General features: G+C 45.2%; 1 protein-coding gene across 2 annotated transcripts; it reads left to right on the plus strand.

Annotated features, from left to right (window-relative positions):
• The first annotated feature begins 3987 nt into the window (after positions 1-3987).
• LOC119400373 (uncharacterized) lies at positions 3988-20919 on the plus strand. Of its 2 annotated transcripts, none has more exons than XM_037667388.2 (4): positions 3988-4068; positions 14011-14313; positions 19785-19904; positions 20689-20919. In XM_037667388.2, the coding sequence occupies exons 2-4, from the start codon at positions 14062-14064 to the stop codon at positions 20821-20823; spliced, it is 507 nt and encodes a 168-aa protein (XP_037523316.1). In that variant the 5' UTR covers positions 3988-4068; positions 14011-14061; the 3' UTR covers positions 20824-20919. The 2 variants fall into 2 exon arrangements, with proteins under 2 accessions (XP_037523316.1, XP_037523318.1); XM_037667390.2 differs by lacking the exon at positions 3988-4068 and adding an exon at positions 10103-10275.
• The last annotated feature ends 4256 nt before the right edge of the window (positions 20920-25175 follow it).

Genomic DNA, 25175 nt, shown 5'->3' on the forward strand with positions numbered 1-25175 from the left:
TTTCCACCTTATCAAGACATTAGGTATCGAAAGAGCCCGCCCATACGCTATCTGCTTATCAATAGTCAAGAGTTCGACGATCGAAAGCTCGTCTGGTCAGGTAGCACGTTGCATGTAACGAAAGTTACGCTCACTGACCAAGTCAAAAAGAGAAACAGACGACACCAGATACCGTTAACAGGACAGACGGAGATATGCCCCGCATTTACGGCCGTTCATTACGTCATATACAGCGTGCATAACTGGAAAACGGCGCAATGTCCATAGGTGCGCGCACAGGCGGGGGGGGGGGGCGCCTCCCCTGCGCTGATATTATCTAAAGGGGGCGCCAATACTGCTCCATACCTTTACTCACTCGGACCTTTCACGTCATTTTTTTAATGCGCAGGGTTACGGCTACGCGTGTTTTTTAGGCAATAATGACAACCAAGGACCCCTTATGTTGCATTCAAAGATCTGTTCACTTCCCGCCTTTGCCCCGGAGGAGACCAATGGCAGGCCTTTGTAAGAAGCACGTCACAGCTTCGTTTTTTCATCTTTGTATACATTGCCGAGCTCGTTTTCTTCTGTCTAAACCGAAGGAGGAGGGGCTGCGGTGAAGCTTGCCCCTCCCCCCTAATGGAGAACTCGGCGCACGCCTATGGCTACGTCCGCTGCACAGTGGACAAGGAAGCTGTACAGCCCCGCCACGGTGGTCCAGTGGTTATGGCGCCCGACTGCTGACCCGAAGGTCGCGGGATCGAATCCCGGCTGCGGCGGCTGCATTTTCGATGGAGGCGAAAATGTTTGAGGCCCGTGTACTTAGATTTAGGTGCACGTTAAAGAACCCCAAGTGGTCGAAATTTCCGGAGCCCTCCACTACGGCGTCTCTCATAATCATATCGTGGTTTTGGGACGTTAAACCCCAGATATTATTAAGGAACCTGTACAGGTTCCGAAACGTTGAAAGCTGTTCTTTTCTCTACTTTTGTCAGCGACCGTAATTTTCGTTATGTGCAACAGCTTATCAACTGTAAATGCCGTTCTTGTTGGAAGTACACGAGCGAAACGTAACGTCAAACGTCCTGTGTCGCCATAACTTGTCGAGTCATTTTCTCTGTGGCCTTGTGCGTCTCTCCTTGCTACGTGAAATGCGTGTAAATCCGATAAAACAAATGATGCGATCGATGTTGGCGGGTTCGATGTCGAAACATCCGCGCATGCGCTCCATGGTGAAAATGGTGGAAACCATGTAATTTAAACCGGACACTGGTCCAGCTGATGTACCAAACATGTAGATAGGTTCGTTGCAAAGTTTCGTTAGCGTCTATTTTGATAACTGCGCTTCACTCTGTGAAGCTCACCACACCGAGCTCGAGGGCAATGTAAGTGGATTCTTTCTCACCTTCGCTTATAGCCTTGATGCGGGCGCTATCCCTTTCTTCTTACCCTTGTATTTACGCTTAACCTGCCTGCCGACGTGGACAGCCGACGTGGACCGTTGAAATGGCTTTCCAGAAACCTCGTAGTGTATATTTGGTGCCAAGGAAATGCTTATAGTGCGATAGAGAATCACTTTTTAGTTGGCCGCATACCGTTAGAACATTTCAAACCGCCCGCCTGCGAGAACGGCCCTCTGACGTAGCATTCAGCGAAGCAGAGGGCTTTAGCAAAGCTCAGGCCGGCGAAGACAGAACTCGCGTCGCTCTCCATAGGTAACGTCAAGTTCTCTTTGCATGAATCAGACTGAAACGCAAGGATTTCGTTTTATACCCCCCCCCCCCCCCCGAAAATAATTTCTGGCGACGTTCCTGACACACTGGTCTGCAGAAGTGCCGAATTTCTTCCTCTGAAACTCAGCACTTGTTCCCTCTTCAGGTGTTTGTTTATTGTCTAAAGATGAGTTAACATAACCGCATGTTTATTTTGTACGCGTGCAACGACTGCGATGCCCGCGGCAGAACTGGGCAAATCTGTCCACGCTCAAGCACTGTTCCAACACAACATGTAGGCTTCACTCCAGCACTATCGCTAAGTACAGACACAGCTCCGAGAGCAGCCCGTCAGGTAACTTCCATAGCCATTCAAAATATTACTACGACATTCGCTAATGCAGATGGCCTTGATGCAAGCCTACTATGCCACAGATCACGACCCGCGTGCCGAGGCTGTTGGATAAACGAGCCACGCACACCTACATAGTCATTAGGCAACGTTCTACCTATCGCATCCGTTTGTGAGCGCTACACCGGAACCCAAGGAAATCCGAACACAACGCAGCTGCCGTATCTTACCGCACAGACGCGCGAATGAGCATGAAGGCGCCGTCGTTGATTTCACAATAACCGACTCGAGCGCCTTGTATATACCATCACAAGTTGGCACAGGACCCAACGTAACCAAGTTTCAATATCTATAATTCACTCACGACTTACCAATATCTATCTATCTATCTATCTATCTATCTATCTATCTATCTATCTATCTATCTATCTATCTATCTATCTATCTATCTATCTATCTATCTATCTATCTATCTATCTATCTATCTATCTATCTATCTATCTATCTATCTATCTATCTATCTATCTATCTATCTATCTATCTATCTATCTATCTATCTATCTATCTATCAAGCGCTCCTTTTTTGTCAGCGTAACGAGTAACGTATACAGTTACTTTTTTTTCGGTAACGCCTACAAAACTGCTCTTCATGCATAGCCAACATGTAGCACCTCATTTTACGCTGTCCTGCCCTACGCCCTCATCGAAGGAACAACGGCATTTTTCCACATCCCGATTTGAAAGCGGCACAAAAGGACGTACTCGAGCATCCTCATCAGCTTGTCACGTTAGCCCACTTCGCAGTTAGTAGCGGCTTGGCGTGCGTGACTTGGTGTGTGACTCCCCTACTACTCCCACAATATTGTCATCAGTGACCTTCCGGCCTCCCTTTCCCTAATAAAAGAATCTATCTATCTATCTATCTATCTATCTATCTATCTATCTATCTATCTATCTATCTATCTATCTATCTATCTATCTATCTATCTATCTATCTATCTATCTATCTATCTATCTATCTATCTATCTATCTATCTATCTATCTATCTATCTATCTATCTATGTGTGTCAAGCGCGGGACCTGCGCGACACCAACGCGAGGCATGAGGCGACGACACTAAAGAGAAACAATGAATCGGTTTAGATCGATGAATTGCGCTCTGAGAACTCTAATGTCGCTAATTTCGCCATCGTAGGTGTATTAATACAGGAGAAAATCGAGTTCAAAGTTTCATTTTTAATTTTCGAGCTGAAATCTCCCCGCGTGGCGTCACGAATTTCAAAGGGTATTTATCGTATTTTGGCGCCATTGGCTCAACAAAATTACCCCAAACTTGGTATGTTAAGTCTATGGCCCCCTCAGAAGACAAGGTACTTCATTTTTACCGATTAGGAACTACGAAGACCATAGTATAGGCGCCGTCATAACATGTGACGTCACGGCGAATGGTGCGGAAACTTCCAGGTGGCGTCGCCACCCACATTTTGTTTTTGCGCGTTTTCCTGCTTACTGAGCGTCTTCTCGCAGCAAGCGTGGTGTTTTTGGTATCGTGAAAGAGTACTTAACTTATATGAGAAAAATCGTTTTGCTCTTTAGTGTCCTTTTAAGCTGCGCCCTAGTCTTTTTTTTTTTAAACGATGTCGCGTTTCAATCCACGTCTACCGTACGTCATGAATTGTTGAACAACCTTGGGCTTCGTCCGCCTTTATAAGACACACATTCTCAAGCAGCGTGCCTTAATCAAGCAACGTGCCTTCAAAACAGGCGTTAAGAAACGTCTGTTTCCTTGGATAAGGCGTAGTACGACTTTGCATATTGTTTAGGGAGTCACCCGCAACTCCCACTTATCACACATCCGCCCTCTTTCGCTTTCCCCGATTCAAAATACAACTGCGCATGCTCCATCGGTGTAGTAGTTCTTGTGACGTCACTCGTAGGGATCTTTGTGGATGCAGTGACTATAGGTCGACCCGCATTCCTTCGGATAGCTACCGTCGCTTAGCCGTCGTCCAAAAACTACCTGAGTAAGTTTCCATGTCGACATTTCGAGTGTGTGTGGCCTACAATACAACTGTTAACTCTTGCTCTATTTGTACATTAATTCAGTTAGTGTTATTAGCCTACTAACATCATTTTTGTATAGTTCTGGCGTGGAACTTACGCGTTGTTGAAATAGTTAATAATAGTAATTGTGGTGCTTTACGTCCCAAAACCGTCATATGATTATGAGGGACGCTGTATAGTTGAGGGCTCCGGAAATATCGACCGTCTGGGGTTATTCAACGTGCGCCTGAATCTAAGCACACGGGCCTATCGCATTTGTCCGCCACCGAAATGCGGCCGCCGCGACCGGGATTCGATCCCGCGACCTTTGGAGGCCTTCTGGCGCCGCGCCTAAGAGAGAGTCTGTATGTTCCATGATTACCGCAAGAGATATGCGTAATTTGTCCCATATTAAAGGTCCTGTACTGCTTTCTTCGAAAAACAACTTGCATGGTTTTGACTATAGGTTTTGATAGCACGCCAAGCATGGTGCGCACTATATCGAATGCTCCTGTGAGTCTCAGCTGCGAACTGTACTGCACGACGGAAAGGATGGGCGTCGAGAGGTGACGGCAGTCCCACAGAAGATCTTGAAGGCCATTAGGCAAGCAGTCGTAAAGAGCAAAACTTGAATGCAAAAGCATCGATCCGCCACATCAGAATATGCACTTGACGGTCTTTTTAGTGCGTAATGCGCGAATTAAAAATAAAGGTTCTCATGTTTGAAACTACAGTGTAGAAGTTTACGTGTATTGATGCATTTTTTTATCATTGGGTATAGAAACTCGCACAGCAACATTGCAAACAACCGTGCACATAAGTGTGCGTTCTCCCACTGACTTGTTGTCAGGCCATAAATGTGGTGGTAACAGGGTATCAGCTTTCTGTCAATACTTTCTCGCGCATTTACTGCATACTGGGCAGAGGTGGTGAAATTGCTCCTAAAAATGAAAGCCAGTTCCACCGGTGGCTCCCCGAATGAAAGTTGTACGAACTACGAAGCAGTGGTTCGCCCTTATTTAACTTACGTTTGTTATTATTTGCTTCTTTGTGTTCTTTTATTTCGTTTATCTACTCTTTTCTGTTGTTTTCGTGCGATTATGCGATATTTTATATCCTTTTCTGTGCTTTTCTTGTGGTTATCTGATTTATTTTGCTTATTTTCCGTTCTATCCATGGTCTCCTTTCTACTCTTTCATGCTCCGAACGCGCTTTGCGTCCAACTCCCGGCGCTGGCGTTTCGCTGCCTCGGAAAGGCGAATTAGCCATTCGGCGACGCTGCTGTTCAGGGACAAGCAATGGGCTGGCGTTCCAAACGTGCAGCCTGCTAGCCTTACGTGTTTCAAACGTGAGACCTGCGTGACGCTAACGTAAGACATGAGACGACGACAGAGCGGTCCTCTGAATTGCTCCGCAGTTAAAAAAAATATTGAGGAGCCGCTCCACTCCGTTAAGATGGATTATCAGTTGAACGACACAGAGGTGACACAGAATTTCGTACCACAGCCGCTCACACAACCTGCAACTAAATCTATCCGAAGGACGTGGGGTCGAATCCCAGCCCCGGCGCTCGCATTTAGATGGAGTCAAAATGCTAGAGGCCCGTGTGCTCAGATTTAGGTGCACGTTAAGGAACCCCAGGTGGTCGAAATTTCCGGAGCCCTCCACTACGGCGTCTCTCATAATCGTATCACGGTTCTGCGACGTAAAATCCCAACAATTATTGTTGTTATTGTTATGTAACTAATGAACTGTCTGCCCAGAAAGTTTATTTTAATTTTAGCGTACGCTTGCTTGCTTGCTTGTTTGACCCTTGAATCTTGGCTCTTACCCACTATGGTGGATTAGCCATGAAACCGGCGATTAATGTAAGGGGCAAAATTTAGAACTGAGACCAAGAATGAGAAATTAATCGGTCGTCTAGGCTATAAAGAAAACAGCCAAGAATTATTAGTTTATGCAGCAATAAAGATAAAAAATAGTACAATAATATGGAAAACAATAAACTAGTGAGAAGAATTTCGAAGTACCAAATCTTGATTGGGAATAAACTAACAAGGAATTCTTGTGTGACAAAGAAAATCGCATATGGCTAAGCAGATGTTCCGGATGCTTTGGCCCAGAGAGGGCGGCCCAAGGGAAACAGTATTTTGAGAATTCAGAGTTATTATAATAATAATAATAATAATAATAATAATAATAATAATAATATTATTATTATTATTATTATTATTATTATTAATAATAATAATATTAATATTAATAATTAATAATTAATATATATTAATATTAATATTAATATTAATAATAATAATAATAACAGTAATATCTGGGGCTGAAGTTTGTATGACCTAAATAATTCGGTGGCGGCGACATAATTCGCACACGAATAGGTTCCCGAAGGTGCGCCGTTTTCCGAGAATTGATGCTCTCTCGATCGGTGAGCTTGTCGGCGATCAGCCATTTCTGATACGGCAATCTCTGACCTTTTGTAGCGGTCACTTGTCCCTTCACGTTGCCACATTTCATTGTTGCCTGGATGTGAACGCATGACCGTCGTTGTTTCCTGTGGCGACTGAAGTGTTGCGCTGCTCAGCACGTGGGTGAAGTTCCCGGCATAGAAGAAGGAAAAGGTTAGGAGGGAGCATTGCGCAGTGCGGTACAAAGAAAGAAAGAAAGAAAGAAGGAAGGAAGGAAAGAAAGAGAAAAGGAAGGGAGGAAAGAAACAGAAAGAAGGAATGAAAGAAGGAAGGAATGAAAGAAGAAATGAAGGAAGGAATGAAGAAATGAAGGAATGAAAGAAAGAAAGAAGGAAGGAAGGAAAGAAAGAAAGAAGGAATGAAAGAAAGAAGCAAGGAATGAAAGAAAGAAGTAAGGAATGAAAGAAGCAGCAAGAAAGAAAGAAAGAAAGAAAGAAAGAAAGAAAGAAAGAAAGAAAGAAAGAAAGAAAGAAAGAAAGAAAGAAAGAAAGAAAGAAAGAAAGAAAGAAAGAAAGAAAGAAAGAAAGACATGTGGTAGTCAGGCACGCACACGCCAGGTGCTCCCATTTTTTCGATTACGGAAGGGCTCCCAATTTTTGTTCTTGTTTTTGTTTTTTTTCATGCTTGCATGTTTATCGGGACGGCTTAATGCTATCTCCCGTATCGCAGAGTACGTTGCACTCTAGGTCGTCAACCACTTTTCTAAGCACACAGTTGGCCGTAATCGCTGACTCGTTACAATAAGGGGCGGCTATAGCGGCTACTCAACTGATAAACGTATGGCGAACTCGGCCGATCAGATTAACATTGTGCTGATGGTATAGAAAATGCCACTGTCTTGGAATGCTTTTATCGAAACACGAGCGGCGCACGAGAGTATGATCTGTTTCCTCTTATCTTAATCGACTTCTTGGGTCGCTATTTTCGAGTGCCTCGGGGCCTTAAAGAGCCACACGCCCACGCATTTGTTCGAAAACTCGACGACTGACGTTCCAAGTCAAGGACTGCATTTGAGAGCTACTAGAGGTAAGTAGCACCCGCCATGATGGTCTTGTGGTTGTGGTGCCTGACAAGTGACCCGAAGGTCACGGGATCGAATCCTGGCCGTGGCGGCTGCATTTCGATGCATGGCGAAATGCCAGAGGCCCGTGTGCTTAGATTTAGGCCCCAGGTGGCCGAAATTTCCGGAGCCCTCTATAGTTGACTATACGGCGTCTATCATAATGGTAGTGTGGTTTTTTGACGTAGAACCCCAACAATTATTATATTAGAGGTAAGTCTTGCGAAAATTACCGTTGTCCGTGCCTGTGATTAATCGACCACCCCTGCATTGCTCAGGTGTCCTGTTATCAGTCCTTCAGGGTTCGCCAACTACAGTTAAAACTCGATCTAACCAAAGCCGATTTTCCGAATTTCCCGATCTAACGAAGAAACCTCCATTCCCTGGCCGGTGCCCATTGGGTTCAATGTCATCGACTCAAATTAACGAAGCTACTTTGACACTAAACCCGACTTAACGAAGTTTCTTCGGGGATAAATGAGTAAAAAATGCAGTGATTGCTTTCTAATTTTGAAAGACACAAGTTTTCCTTCGGGCGTGCGCGGTAACGCTATATCTCGTTAAGACATGACATAGCCGCTCTAGCGACGACCCTAGTTTTATTTTTAATAATATCTGGGGTTTAACGTCCCAAAACCACGATATGATTATGAGGGACGCCGTAGTGAAGGGCTCCGGAAATTTCGACCACCTGGGGTTCTTTAACGTGCACCTAAATCTAAGTACACGGGCCTCAAACATTTTCGCCTCCATTGAAAATGCAGCCGCCGAGGCCGGGATTCGGTGCCGTGACCTTCGGCTCAGCAGTCGAGCGCCATAATCACTAGACCACCGTGGCGGGGCGTCGTTTTATTTTTACGAGGCTAACACTAATACCATGGCTAACACTGCATAAATATACCCTACAAAGTAGACGAGCGAGCGCCCTTCGTTGTATAGCTCGACTGGTAAAGCATCGGACGCACAATTCGAAGGTTGTGTGTTCAGATTCCCCGAAGGAAAGGGTGATTTCTCTTCCACTCTAATTCCTTTCAATTTAGGTCAACAGCAATTAAAATACAGTTAAAAAACTAATAACGTTGACCATGCTTTCCTTGGTTCAATTGTATCAGATCTGTTGGGCGAGTAGGTGTGCTTCCATCTTGAACGATATAAACAGCGCGAAAAACGAGGGCGAGCAAGATACAACAAACACGGGCGCTGAAACAACGCTCTATTACAATTTCATAACACCGAGGAACACTGAAGCGAAACAATAGATCCGCTTAGGCGGATAAATTGTACTCTGAGAACTCTAATGTCGTCACATCATATATGTTTATTAAAGGCTCATTACAAGTGAAACGTCCTAACCCAAAATTCCACCACCATAATCTTTTGTTCGCATAGGTTGAAATAATTTTAGCTGATACTATAGTATATATATGTTGACTGGTAAAAGAGCTAAAAATTTTTGCGGCCGAAACATTGCCGCCGTTCTTACGAAAATTGTCTGAATTTGCATGTTTTCTTGCTTCTTTGTTAAGCCTATTTAAGCCGGAAAATTAATATGGTTTTACTTGTGACATCACATGAAACAGTAGCATTATTTGAAATACAATGTGCCGTTGTACCCATTTTCAAGGTTGTATACGCATAATTTACCCCCCCCCCCCCCCACCTAACTTTTCCTTCTCGCGGGTGCATTCGAGGGGCTGGCACGTGACGAGGTAATTTTTTTGAGCGAAAATACTTTACTAAAATTGCTCCGACATAGTTACCCTCTAGATCTTTTTTTTTTTTTCATTTGAAATCGCTGGTGGTCGAATCTTGGGCTGGGACGTTTCTTTGGAATGACCCTAATACAGAAAATCAAGGCCTAAGTTTCATTTTAAAATTTCACGCCGCATTGTAATGTTGGCACCATATAAGAATACCACGTAACGTTCAAAACACGATTCGTACTTATAAGCTTCGTTCATAGGCGAGCGCACAACGAGGAGGGGGAGGAGGATCAGCAGCCGGGCACCGTGACCAGTATACATCACCGCGATACAAACGTGTTTGCGCTGTCTTGCTCTCTTGTGTCCGTGTTTGCACGTGTATACCTTCATTTACGATACAGGGATGTACAGGGTCGACCACATCTAAGCTGAACACCTCATTAGTATTCAAACTGGTAAAACTAGTACGCTTCTTATACTTCACGAGTGCGATGCCCGTTATAGAGTGTCTAACCATGGTGTCGACAAACACAGTAATGATTTTCCGAATTATGTAGTAAACAATAGCTTCAATGAGGTCTTGAATACTAATGAGGTGTTCAGCTTAGATGTGGTCGACCCTGTACATATACATGTTCGTGCTTTTCAATTACGTAACACGGCTTTTGAAAGCTTGTTTGCACTGATTTATGCGCGTGCATGGGAGGGGTCAAGGAGGGGCACGCACCCCCCGGAGAGAGATAAGGGACGCACGAGAAGGCACTCGACTGGCGCCTCGCCAGAAGAAATAATCGATACACCGGCTCAGTCTAGATCCGGCGCTCGTCCCGCCTGCACTGTTTTCCGTCCTGACTGGCTCGCCTTGCCCCCATCCCGCTTCGTGTTAGCGGACATCGCAACGCATCCGTCGTCTGGATATACGGTCGCGGCGCGAAGGCAGTGAACGTAAGTGCACGAAAGTCCATTCTATTCGTCAATCGTATCGGTGGTACAGTGGTTACGACGCTCGACAGCTAACCCATAAGTGACGGGTTCGATCCCGGCCGAGGCGGTCGCATTTCAATGGAGGTGAAATACTATAAGGCCCTTGTACTGTGCGATGTCATTGCCAGTTAAAGGGACTCTAAAACAATGAATCGGTTTAGATCGAATGTCGTTAATTTCGACATCATAGGTTCATTATTAGAGGATAAGGTCAATGTTTCATTTTTAAATTTCGCGCTGAAATCTCCACACGTGACGTCACGGATTTCAAAGTGCATTTTTTCGTAACTTGGCGACATTGGCTCAATGAAATTTCCTGAAGCTTGGTATGTTTAAGTCTACGGCCCCCTTGAAAGGACAATCTACTTCATTTTTAACGTTTAGGAACTACGTATGATTTAGTAGACGCCGTCAAAAATCTAGGACGTCACGACGTTTTCTGCGGGAATATGAAGGTGGTGTCGCTACCCGTATTTTCTTTTGGTGCGTTTTCTCGCTTACCAATCGTCTTCTCGCGGTAAGAGCGGAGTTTTTGTTATTGTGAATTTGTAATGTACTCTTACGTGAAAAGTCGTTTTTTTATTTAGCGTTCCTTTAAAGGATGCCAGATGGCCGATATTTCCGGAGCCTTTCACTACGGCGTACCTCATATATCACATCGCGGTTTTGGATTATCATTATTCTATTCACCAATGCGCTTGCTGACGTCACTAGTTGTAGAAAACAATTTCGACAGTTGCTGTCGAAATCGGGTTTTGTTCGGCTAAATATAGTGCATAAAGTTAGGCGTCAGTGCACGTCACACTGACATTGTGAGTTAGCGATTTGACAGACTGTGTGCAATGCACCCAGACAGAAAGGTCCGTACTGTTCGTTCTTAATAATATCTGGGGTTTAACGTCCCAAAACAGCCATATGATTATGAGAGACGCCGTAGTGGAGGGCTCCGGAAATTTCGACCATCTGGTGTTCTTTAACGTGCACCTAAATCTAAGTACACGGGCCTCCACCATTTCGCCTCCATCGAAATGCGACCGCCGCGGCCGGGATCGAACCCGCGACCTTCGGGTCAGCAGCCGAGCACCGTAACCGCTATACCACCGCGGCGGACACTGTTCGTTCATGCAATGACTTCCAGGGTCGTAGCCAGAAATTCATTGGGGTATGCGGGGGGGGGGGGGGGGGTAATTTTTCTTTATACGTGTTTGTGCCTTTGTTTGTATGTGTGCGCGTGTGCATACATACAGAGAGTCCCTGCTAGCTATAGCCAGAGTTTAAAAATATGCTGACGCAGTCTATGACGAAGCGACCAAATGCATGCTGCTGACTATTGCATGTATTAAGTCACAATTTTTTGTGTTCTGCTTAACTGCATTAGTCAGGATTAAGTAACCAAGTTTTGAAGCAACGAGTTGGGCAAAAAGATCCGAATAAGAAGTTAGAGATCGGTTTGCAAAACGTCGGATTAGACTGTTTCCGTCTTTTAAGTATTAGTGCTTATAAGTGCGCAGCACTTTAGGGGCCTTGCTTGTCCATCCACGCATCTCATGTGGCGCAGTTAGAGCCAGTAAAACTAGGTGTGCCGCAGGGTTCTATACTGGGCCCCCTATTTTTTATTATATACATAAATGACATCGTCCATGTGCCGGTAGCTTCTTCTATAGTCATGTATGCCGACGATACTAGCCTGTTTTTCTCTGGCAGCTCTTTAAAAGATCTAGAGAAGAAAGCGAACGAGTGCTTGATCTCTCTTTCATACTGGCTTGATTCAAATCAAATACAACTGAACATTAGTAAAACTAAATTTATCTTATTTAAGAGCAAAAACAAGTGTGAAGATTATAAAATTTCTCTCTGGGGGTTTAAAAATAACGAGATTCAACGTGTCCCTTTGTTTAATTTTTTAGGTGTACTTTTCAATGAGTACCTAAGCTGGACACCACAAATAAACAAAATACATGCAAATATGTCTAGATCGATTTCTGTTTTATACAAACTTAGGTCCCTAGCCCCAAACTGGTTGAAGATCCAGCTATATTATTCTTTAGCTCATTCATATCTACATTACTGTCTTTTAATTTGGGGCACTACTTCAAAAACCAACCTAGACAGGCTATTAGTTCTACAAAAAAGGACTTTACGCTTTATAGAAAATCTGCAACCTATGGAACACATTCCTCCATTTTTCGGCAAGCTTCAGATACTTACTGTCTGCCAATTATACAATCTTAAACTCACCTTATATATCAGTAAAGAGATAGGAAACAACATTGGCAGTTACATGGAGTATTGCTACCCAAGAGAAAGTCCTTATGATCTACGCTTTGACCGTTTTCGATTACCTTTATTTAGGACAACGTACGGAAAGCAAACCTTATCTTATCAAATACCTCATCTAATACACAACAACAGCTATATCCGTGAACTTCTAGAACAAAGTAATGCTAAAAACAGTCTGAAGAAAAAAGTTAAGGTGTACTTCCTTTCTTGTACCGTGCCCAAAATATTATCTATTACAAATATTTCTTTTAGTGTTTTTTGTGCATTTGTAATATTGTGTAAAATCTCTTTTCTTTCAAATGTGTATTTCTGTATAGCACTTTGTCTTCTGACTTATCAATATTCTCATGGTGTCAGTTTTTTTACATATTTTTTTGTCGTGCTAGGGGCAAATTGGTGTTGGCTTTCGCGTGATATTTTAAATTGTATGTCTTCGGGTATGCTTTCTAGTTTTCGAATTTGGCTTTTATGTTCCCCCGACAAAAATGGAAAATTGTATTTTTTGTTGCACTGCTTCTGAGCAAATGTATGGGTGGAGGGACCCTAGTCAAGCAGAGGTAATCTGCCTTTAGTCCCTTCAACCCAGGCAAACTTTCCTTTTGTCTAAATAAACTGAATGAATGAATCACGCTCACAGTAAACCGCTCAATACAGGCCATAACAAGGCTAGCAATGCTGAAACCCGGGCTAAAATGAACGAGCAAGGTCTAAAATAATATAATTAAAAGAAATAACCAAGTAATTGCAATAATTAACTAAAAATTGCTAAACACGTTTCGGGAACCTGCGGCTGACTCCGGGGCCGCACAAGAAAGGGCACCACCGCCACGCCGAACGAGAGAATACCCCTCGCCCTACGGCTTTGCCGGCGCTGCGTCGCTGCATCTGATAGGGGAAACAATCTGACGGAGCTCGCTGCAGACGACGCATATCTCAACTGCCGCAACAAGCAGGAAGCCGATAAGGCGCTGCAAAAAGTAGCGCACGCGTGTCGCACAGAGAGTTCGCGAGTCTTCCTAACAAGATTCTACTCCTGCCGGAGAAACCCCCCATGCTTACCTCAGACATTGGCGTCATCGACGCTTTGGTAAACGGAGCAGTGGGAGCTCTATGAACGGGAATCGCTGGGCGTCCGTGCTACGCACTTCTTCAGATTTCACAGTAATGGAGCTGCCGTACGTTTTTTTTTCTGCTTGCCACATATGCCCGCGATATACTGCGATGTACTTGTATGTGCACACAATATTCAGCAATTTTCAAACTTTCTTTCTCCCTTAATTCCTTACCTTTCCTGCCTCTCTGTGAATAGTTCATAACTTCCTTACTTCTCCAGTAGAGACAAGGCAACCGGAAATACTCTGGTTATACTTCCAGACCATGCACTTTCCTTTACATGCCCTTATTTTTCGTTACTAGGTCGAGTTGAGATTGCTGCGCTAGCCGACAAAAGTGACGAGCAAAGACGACATGGCGGCCGAAACGACTGAACTCTGCCTGGTGAACCTTCACATGACGCCACTTCAGGCGAGCCGCGGTGCTCAGAAACTGGCCGAGGCCGGTGTCGAGCTGCCGAGCTGGATCCAGCACTGGGCCATCATATTCCTGTGGCAGAAGCAGGATCGCGCCTTGCGAGTCGAAGGTATTGAGGAAGAAGGCAAGTGCGAGGTCAAGGTCAGGCAGATGAGCTACCAGGAGGGACTGAACCAACCTGGGACCAAGGTACCTCGTAGACCTTTCGTGAATATTCCAACAATACTGGACGAATGCAAGGCAACATTGGTTGCTATCCCGCCGCTATGTTTGAAATTTTTGGGCTGTGGTATTCAAGATCACTCTAGCTGTGGGCCAAGCTCTCTGCTAAATGACTCATTGGGAGCTATTAGAGGGACACTAAGGAGAAAGACGATTTTTCTCATATTAGTAGATTACTCATTCTCGATACCAAAACATCACGCTTGCTGCGACAAGATGCTTGGTAAGCGAGAAAACGCGTAAAAAAAGCAAATGCGGGTGGCGACGCCACATTTCAGTTCCCGCACCAGTCGCCGTGACGTCATAAAAAGTTGACGGCGTCTTCTGGGGCCTACGTTGATCCTAATCGGTAAAAATGAAGCATATTGTCTTCCGAGAGAGCTCTACACTTAGCATACGAATTTTCAGGAAATTTTGTTGAGCCTGGCCGAAATAGGAAAAAAAGCACTTTGAAATCCGCGACGGCACCAACGGCACCACAGATTTCGGTGGGTAATTTATAAGTGACACTTTTGACATAGATTTTTCTCATCTATTAATAAACCTATTGCGGTCAAATTAACTACGCTTCAGTTTTGAAAGTATGATTTATAAATCTAAACCAATTTATTGTTTCACTTTGTGTCCCTTTAATCAGGGTGTCAGAACGAAATGTTTTTCGTTTCGGTCTTAGTTTCGTTCCACCGCAAGAAGTTCCGTTCCGTTTCTGTTCCGGAACGAAAAAAAAATGTTTCGTAACGGTTCTTTTTATGCAAAAATTTGAAGGTAATGTAGTTACTTGCCCTCCTCTATGAAAGTGGGACAAGGGTAAAACAAGTTCTTCAGAGGAGCGGAAGTAACTGTGCCACGAATTCCTACCAACTAGCATAAACCAGCATTAATTTCAAACTCATAGTATTTATTTTCTCGAAAAACAAATACGATTTTTTTAGTGGGCTCAACGCTTTGTGTCAAGGGAGTGAGCACGATCTCAGAAGCAGCACGTCATTCCCTGTACTCTCTGATGTGCGAGACCGCTGTTCTGATAAAAAAATTGTACCATATCCACGAAGTGAATGATGTTAATGGAGCTTGCTCGGAGATAATCGGGTAAACCGTAAATGCTCCGCACAATTCCTCTACCGCCATATAAAGACGTGACACCTTGTTATAGTAGTGATTGTGGTCAGGTTGTTGTCGAACCACAAGCGGTCGCAGACCTTGCAGCTGTAGCCGAACGTGTGGGCGAAGAAATCACACTTGAAACGCGCGTCGGCGCCACCAACTTCAGGTAGCGACCGCTTACGGCGCTTGGCCGCTGCATCCCGCGCCCGTACCTCTTCGAGATTCTCTTGCCGCCGCTTCCGCGCTGCTTCGGCCTCGCGAGCTCTCACCGCTGGGTGTTGGCGGCGAGCCCGCAATGATACTGCCTTGCGAGCCCTCCGCTCCGCCGCCTTGTCTTCTTAGTTCATTATTACCGTATTTACTCGAATCGAGGCCGGCCCCGGCTCTAAGCCGACCCCCGAAATTCGCAAGGCCAGAAAAAAAATTCAATCATTGTACTCGAATCTAAGCCGACACCCCCCCCCCCCACTTTCGCACAGTTTTTTTCGAAAAAGATCATCGGCTCAGATTCGTGTAAATACAGTAGTATCGAAGCGCACTGACTGACTACTGTCGAAAGAGAGAGGAAGCGCGCAGTTGTGGCCCTCTAGCGGTCTCCTATCAAACTAGAGCACGCGCCGGAGTGAAGCGGGCGCCGCATGCTACTGTTGGCTATGCTATATGTGGCTTTGCCTGCGTTAATATCATCATCAAGGCGTTCGAAGAAAAGAGGAAGAAGACTTCTCTTTCGCGCGAGCGTGCGCTGAGATGGTTATACTTTACCTGTGTTACGCTCGGCTACTACGGCGATGGACAAGCCCCGAGCATAAGGAGCAAACTCCTAAAAGATCGCCAGGCCTGCGCGGAACACGCAGCACAGTCACAGCGAAAGCTGAAATAACTGACTTTGTAGAGCCCGTTGTAGAGTCTCTTGGGGCAACCAATACAAGTACACATGCAAGGTACCCACTACGCCATAAATCATCGCAGTGACGTAGCCAAGGAGGGGAGGGCACACCGGGCCCGTGCCCCCCCCCCCCCCCGAAATTTTTTTCTGCCATGCGATACAGAGCACAAAGTGACACTAGACCACACTTCCCTGCCCGGCCCCCATTCAGATCAAGGAGGTGCCCCCCTCCCCCGAAAAAATTTTCTGCCTACGCCCCTGAATCATCGTGATTTTTCTGAAGTAGCGAAGTTCCCACTATGCAATTTTTCGTAAATTTTCGGAGAATCGTGGTACCCGCTACACATCTGTAAGGCATTTTGTAAAAACTCGCCCAACAGTCTGTTCTTCTAAGGTACATCTGTAAGGCATGTGCATTTTGTGCTGTGGCTGATGATGATGAATAATTATGGCTGAGCACTTTGCAGTGGGTGGGAAGCAGTGTTGCGGATTGGAAGCCTCCATTCCAATTCGATTCCGGGAAATTAGAACATACCGCAATTCCATTCCTTTCAATTTCTCGGAATGAAAAAAAACTTAGCCCATTCCCACTCCAGGAATGGCGGGGCACTTCAATTCCATTCCTGTAATTCTTCAACGTAGGAATTGCAGGAATATAGGTAGCTTATGCCATCAGATGTATTAAGAACTGCAAAAGTACGCAAAACACCTTACCAAGGTCGAGGGATAGTAGCTTGGTGACATATCTCGTGCAGTACAACCGCCCTACTAATTTCCACAGGGGCAGTTCTTCCGCTACCTATAGTATTTGCATGGTCAGCATGTTTTAAGGAATTTTGATGTTTTAGTAATGTTTAAGCTTAAATGTGTTAATGCTAAAATAATGACATAGCGTATTTTTATGCTGAAAACATTAGTATTCAAGAAGACTAAGCAGTTTTGCCACGCGTATGGAGCGGTCGTGAATATGGAGAAAACTAAGATTTGGTTAATGGGGAACAAAACCCTCTAGATCTGCTGGTGTTAGTTGGAACCAGGGGCGTAGCCAAGGGGGGGGGGGGAGTTCAAACCCCCCCCGAAATATTTCAATTTTGCTTGCGTATATAGGCACGCACACATACAAATGCACGCACGAACATACATAAAGTATGGTTGCACCCCCCCCCCTTTCGAAAAAAATTTCTGGCTACGCCCCTGGTTGGAACAGTGCACCGCTCGGGCACCTTGTGCCTTTGCATCGAATACGGAACACTAGGCCGCACTGCTCGTCAGCACTGACGCTTGTCAAGCGCGCCTCGCAAGCATGGATGGGGTGAGGAGGACTTTCTGTGTTCGCCTGTGCGCAGGTATGCAGTATCTTCCTTGACGCAAAGGTTATTTATGTGTGTCAGGTACTAAACCGCTCGTGAGATAAATATCAGGGTGTGCATAGAGTATTCGCCACTTTCGTGTGGGGGTATCAATGCGAGTCAACGCGCAGGGGCAGTTTGTTTCTCCCTTCAGTATCTGCTGGGATAATGGATTTGTTTGTACACTAACTTATGCCTCGGTTTGTAGCAGGCGCGTTGCTTTTAAATGTACCGTGCTTGTAATCAGCCAAGCCATTTTAAAAATACTGCCTTATTGTTAAATTCGAGGCTCTTACTTACTAATGTTGGAAGTTTGAAAAACGGCACGTAGACGAAAACGTGCTCTATTTTCGGAAAAAGACACAATTCCATTCCCATCCCATTTCTCCAAGCGTTGTCCCCATTCCATTCCTGGGTCGCGAAAATGTGGAATGATTTCGGAGTCATTCCAATTCTGGAGTGGCAACTCCGCAACACTGGTGAGAAGCATTAAACCACACCCTTTGAGTTATTAGCATAGTGTGAAGACTGGTTGTTATTTTACTCTTCTGCCACGTTATATAACATATGTTAACACGATTCATTGCCCAACATGACGCCTGTATAGAGTATTTTTGCGAAGGAGTTACAAGCACCAACGTGGCACTGTGGTGGAAGGCCCGACTGCCACGCGGAGGGCGCGGGTTAAAATCACATCCGATCATAAAATTTGTTTCTCAATCAGTTTTTTTTTTTATTCACTCGATAGCAGTCACGGACTCTGGCGGCGGCGGACAACTATGGGGCCAAAATCAGCTTCTGTGACGTCATAACAGCTTTCGCTGTGACAAACTTCATCGCCGACAATGTCCTCTCCACTTTGGCCTGCGTGACAGGCGCGCAAAAGTCCACTTGCGTTAATATAAATATCTCTGGATGCCACTGTTTTCGTTTTTCGCACAATTTCAACATTGCTTTGGAATTGCTGCCTGAGGTACGCGTTAATACTGTACCCTGAGATATGCTCACATTGCACAAGCTCACTTCCGGATTGCGAAGTTTTCTCGTGAACCGAAAAATGATTGAAAAGATTTCGGTTTCACTCCGGAACGAAATAATATAGTTTCGGTTACGTTTTCGTTCCGGTCAAAAACATCGCTTTTTTCGTTTTTAGTTTTCGGTTTTCGTTCCGTTCCGACACCCTGCCTTTAATACATTACCAAGTGTACAGCAGGCCTTCGTCAAGTGTTACTGAGAGTGCATACGTTTTGCCGAACAGCACGATACTATCCACCACCGGGGATAGAAGCTTTAGTAATTTTCATCGTGAAACCGGAACTTACAACCTATGAAATGATTTGGCCTAACATAAAGCTGCATGCATGTCGAACGTGATGTCCAGCGGGCAATAATGCTGGTTCTACTGCATGCTTTTCGAAATAAAAGGCACCTGAGTCATTGCACAAAAATGAATGTATTGTATACATTTCAATTGACACCACACGATCGACGCAGCCATCCGGTATAAAAAGCGAATTTTTCGCGGAACCGCAGAAAGTTAGGGCATCCATGTATCAATAGGACGTTGGGTCTAATGAGGCTGTGATTTTGTGACATACGGAGATAACAGGGGCGTAGCCAGAAATTTTTTTCGGGGGGGGGGAGGTTCAGCCATACTTTATGTATGTTCGTGCGTGCGTTTGTATGTGTGTGTGTATACGCAAGCAAAACTGAAAATTTCGGGAGGGGGGGTTGAACCCCCCCCCCCTTTGGCTACGCCCCTGGGAGATAACCTATGTGTTCTTGCAGCGCGTGGCCCTGCAAGCGGATCCGGAAGTTGAAATTGATCGGGACAAGGGCGTAGCTAGCAGGTTTTTGTTCTGGAAGGGCGGGGTTCAACCATACTTTATGTATGTTAGTGCGTGCGTTTTAATGTGTGCGTGCATATGTGTACACATGCAAAACTGAAAATTTTCGGTGGAAAAGTGTACCCCCCCCCCCTGGCAACGCCAGTGGATCCAGAGACCTTATTATGAAGGGCTCCGGATCAATTATGATCCCAAGACTTTTTATGAACTCGCGGTCTTCTATGCACATTCCGATTTCCTTCCTTCACGCAGGTTGAGTGCGGTACTTATCCATTGACTTTCGAGCAAGTAAAAAATGTAGCAGCCGAGAAAGGATCCAATCCACCCGACTACGACCAGCTTACGGCCAGCTGCCAGACTACGGCCAAGCAGGTGAGAAGCCCAATCGCTTGTTTTGCGTTTTTAAGGAAAAAATTCCGACGAATCCCGCGCATTGTGGGAATCGATTACATACGAAGCAGTCAGCGAGTAGCTGCCTATGCCACATTTCTTGGCTTTGAGCCAAGTCTCACTATGTGGACTGAGTAGTTGTGTGCATATCGAGGGGTTAGCAGGCAGATCGACAACACTGGCTCCTAGTAATTTAAACGCACTCGTTGGCATTTTGGATATTGATTATAGCGCATGGCAGCGCACAACAGGTGAAAGGGCGACACGAAGCAAGACATACACAAGCGCTGAATCATTACTTTATTTTTAACGAGGTTGTCTGCATGATGCCATAAACCCAAATCACTGCGCCATAAACACAGTCCATGGCCATTTGCTGATTTGAGCATCGTGAGCTGCATGGTTACCGTGGCCGCCGATCACACTGAAAGTAAGCCGCTCGTTTGACGGAAAAAAGAAAAGTGCTCAAGGTCATGACGCGCGCTGACGAATGCACGCATCTTAATTCTTTCCCTTGTTATCCCCCTGCCTGCATAGCTTTCAGCGCGCTCTCTAGTACGAAAGGAGAGAGACGCGCTTGAAGCGTGCGACCAATTCGTGTAAATCCGCTCGTACTTGACGGATTCTAAAACCTCTTGGAGCAGTCGTTTCGTGAGGCAACCAGCTCTTTTAAGGAAACCATTCGGCGATTACTTAGAAAAGTGTTGCAGGGCCCCTGTGAGTGTGTCATAACCAATTATTCTCTCTCTCTCTATTTTCTTTGCAGATTCTATCAGACCTGGGCGTCACTGTCGGAACGCAGAGTGCGATGGAATCTGCGCTCACTCTGGTGTTGTCCCTGGGAGGAGAAGAGGCGGCCGAAAAGTTGCAGAATGCAGTCAAGGTCATCACGGCGCCATAGCCAGGCCGGGCAAATGTCGGGAGGAACGCCGGCATGTGTATGCCAATACTTAAGCACGCATTTGTTATTAAAGATATCTTCATTGAAATGGCACGATCACTGCATGACTTTCCTCTCTCGCGTGTTTCATTGCGATAGCAGTTATAGCACAATCCAAGCGAAAATTTGCCGTCCGCGTGATGTTCCATGTAAAGTTCACGCGCGACAGTATCCCACCGTGCCCCGAGCACGGCACGGTATCTACCTGTACGGTGCGCCACCTTCGCGCGTCGCACAGGTATACATAGTATATTAATGAGAACTAACAGACAATAATGCCACGGAATGCCTTTCCGTGGCATTATTGTCTGTTAGTTCTCATTAATGTAGTGTCTAACAAAGAAAACGAGCCCTTAAGAGTAATCTTCTTTCCTTCATTCACAGGTATACATAGCACAGAAGTGAGCTCAGTGCGCCGTAGTCTTCTTGTTTCCGTCTTCGTGCGCTTACTGGTTTCATAATGTCACTGTACCAACTAACCAACTAGCTCAGACCCAGCCTCTGATTCAATAAACATTGTATACTGTATGACATACGGAGTGCATTTAGATCGGGCAGACGTTTTAGAATAATATTCACTGAGTGCGCAGACAATATTTGTGAACCTGTGTACGTAGAGACCGTATTTACACGACTAAGTAGATTCGAATGTGTCAGCCCCCTTAAATCGCACGGCAAAAAAATAAATAAATAAAAAAGTGCCAGCGCATTTCATAAAGAAAATTTATGATATCGCTGAAGGAAACCCAACTGCAAAGGTAGCTTCGCGGCAGTGCTTAAACCTATGCAGAAAATCTAGCTTCTCGACAATACGCGGGGATCATTTTTAGAAAATCTTCCGCGAATTGTTGCTGAGGATGCGGGTACGAGAAAATACTGTATATGTTAAAGGTAGAGTTGGAACGTAAATTTTACGTCGTAAACATGCCACAGCGTGCCTGATTTCTCATCTGTTTCAGTTGCAAGTCGACCTTACAACTGAATCTAGTTTCGGTTTCGATTGTAAGTCGATCCCGCAACTTCCTATTTCATATTTTGATAAAATCATGGATAAAATGAGTTGACCTACAATCACGTAGGTCAGCTCATTATTAATCGCGTAGGTCAACTCAAGCACCGTATCTTAGCCTAATACGGTATATGTATATATTATAGGGCTTTTTATGGGCCAATATACTTGAGGTGATAAACAATTTAGCGATTATCTTAGCCTAATCCTACTTAGGAGGCACCGCGCACTGGTCGAGAGGGGCGGCGTCAGAGGAGACTGGCTTGCCGAAGCTAGTGTAATCATGTGACGTTCCCTCCTCGTTCTTCCCTTCCTTCATGCGCGTAAGCAAGCGCCACGTACACTTGCCGTCGTCTCCGGCGAAGAAGGGTGCGCACTCCAGACGATGCGCAAGTAGCGTGGGGGCGCACAGTTGCTTTTTCTGTGCGCCGTAGCGGAGGCGAGGGGGGGACAAAGTGTGCCGTAGAGGGGAAGGCGGCAAGTGCGCGGAAAAGGGGTGCTGCGAAGAGGAGGTTACAGCTGAAGCGTTCGCCTCCTCAGGTTAGCAGGGCGATCAGCCGCAACGGTCGCAAAAAGGCGGCGGTGGGTGAAAATGTGGCGTTTTTTTTTTTAAAGAGCCAAATGCAGAAACCGATACTGTGCCAAATTTCACGGGAGCATAAAGCGCGCCTAAGTATCTTGACCGTCTAAAACACTTGGAATTAAAATGGGGCAATTCCTGATTGTAACGTGAACTCAAGAAGGCAGTTTCTAATCAAAAATGAACCAAATGCTGCATCTGTTTCAATCAAACTGAGCCACATTCATAAAACCAGCGCTTCGTCAACAATCGTGACCAAAACAACCAACATGGTCTCATCCAATCTGTTCCATTTGTGTCCTCGCTGTTTTGCTATCGTGTTTACGTTCCACAATTAGTTATTATAGGGTGAGTTGGCACTTACTGAAGGACATGATGTTGTAGGGCAAGACTCGAATATAAAGAGTAAGAGGCCGAATTTACTGCTTCTTTTTGCTTCCTAGTGTTTCTTTTCGTGTTTAGCGCTACAGTATCACGTCGTTCTTGCGCTCCAAGACGGTATATTTGAAATAAAAGATATATGAAATGAAGATATTGGGCACCGATATATTCCTTGAAGAAGAAGAAATGATTAGAAACGGCACGGAATAAAACGAGCTCAGAAGAAGAAGAACTGGAGCACTTTTCAAGGCCTTAAATAGATGCCAAGAACAAGAAAACGATACCGCCAGTCCAGAATAGGGCGCCTTTTGCCAGGAAGGACCAGTCGCTCTTCAAGTCTAATCATCGCCATTACGCGCATGCGACGAAGGACGGCACCGACGGAAGCACAAGGGGGATGTTAACATTATCGCAAAATATGGCCATATCGTACATTCGAATCGTTTTAGACCTCTTTTACGAGCTAATTCAAGCCTAAATGAAATGTTCCAATCTATAAGAGCCAAATACAAAGTTTCCTCTTGAATACCAACGATAGTGGGTTATATAGATTTTAATCACAATATAGATTTGACTTATTAGGGGACAGGAACACGTTGGAAAAAAATTGTTGGAGCAGGCCCGACCATATTTGCAGTAGCAAAAAAGTGCGTTTTTCTCAGTTTCAGTTAAAGAGCAATTGGCCGGTCACTTCGTGGGCGTAGTCTACGCACACCCCGTGTTGGAGTTCGCGCAAGCAGAGGCGAGGAAATGGTGCAACTGCTCATTGTTTGCGGTCTCGTGAATAGGTGCTGACGTGGGTGCACTTTATTTTAATATTTGGGGTTTTACGCCCCAAAACCAAGGTATGATTATGAGAGGCGTCGTAATGGAGTATCCGGAAATTTCGACCATCTGGTGTTCTTTAACGTGCATTGACATCGCACAGTACACGGGCCTCTACCATTTCGCACCGAAATGCGACCGCCGCTGCCGGGATCGCGCCCGTGACCTTCGGGTCAGCAGCCATGCACCGTAACCACTGATCCACCGTGGCGGACATAGTAGGTGCACGCGAGTGTGTATGCAAATCTCCTACAGTTATGATTCTTTTTTTTTTTCATTTTTAGACACACGTGAGAAAACACGCGTGAGAAGAACTGCAGCACGGAGAACACTATAGCTGATCTCAGAACATGTTCTGGCAGCATTGCGATCGTTCTTGCTAGATGTAAAGCTGCGCCACCTAAAGATGCTGCGAGAGTTGCATGATTAAAAAGTAGTAGATTAACAATGTATACATGTAACAATGTATACATGCCTTGCAGTGACGTCACTGAAACTGCCATATTGGAGTACCAACACGGTGGGACGCCAAGTCTGCGATGACGCATTAATGTTATCAGTGCATCACATGCTCATTCTTTCGTCATTCATGCGCAGATGTCAAAAACGTTCCAGCGGCGTCGTTATCACAATGCAGCAGGTTAATCGCCACGTGATTATCCTGCCTCGACGTCATCAACGCCGCCATGTTAAAGCGCCAGTACGTTAAGAACCTGCGTCCGTGACGTCACTTGCAAGCTATTTTTGACCAACTGTGTGTGTGTGCACGTGCGTGCATGCGTGTGTGTTTTTGACATGCACCCAAACTTAAGTACTCTCTCCTTATATATAGGGATTTTTTTAGAACTGACCTATTTCATTTGGCAGTAGTTTTGTTACAAAGAATCTGATTTTAATGGGATTTGCAGCATAACATTCACAAGGAATAAAAATTAAATGGCCGGTCCTGTTTTTCTTATTTATTTTTTTTTGTGCAACGCCGAAGGAAAAGAATCAATTAGAAATAACGAAAACTGCGGAATGCTATACATGGAGAGGCGGCGCAGCTTTCGCGACAGCCAGCGGCGGCGGAAGTTGGCGACGCCAGGTTCATCACGTTACGCTGACACGAAAACCGAGCACGCCATAATTCCACACACGCGCCACGCCGCGTCGACCTCACGCATGCGCATTTCGGCGCGCCCAGCGTCCCTCTTGCATGCGATTTCGCGGAATATCGCGACTTTCGTCATTTCTTATTCTTTTTATTTCGGTGTTGCACGTCAAACGTCGGGACGGGCCATTAAATTTTCGTCCTTGCTGAATCTTTTCGCGCAAACCGCATTAAAATAAGATAATTTGTAAGAAAACTACAGCCATATATAATGTAACGTCAATTCTAAAAGAATCACCCTGTGTAACGCTCCAGCCACTGCGCACGCAGGAGACCCAGTGAAGGTAGTTAAAATGCAAGATTACACGGAGATGTATTTTCACGGTGCTCACATGGGTCTCACAAAAGCATGGCAGTTCAGACTG

Source organism: Rhipicephalus sanguineus, chromosome 7, assembly GCF_013339695.2.
Source record: "Rhipicephalus sanguineus isolate Rsan-2018 chromosome 7, BIME_Rsan_1.4, whole genome shotgun sequence".
Classification (NCBI taxonomy): domain Eukaryota; kingdom Metazoa; phylum Arthropoda; class Arachnida; order Ixodida; family Ixodidae; genus Rhipicephalus; species Rhipicephalus sanguineus.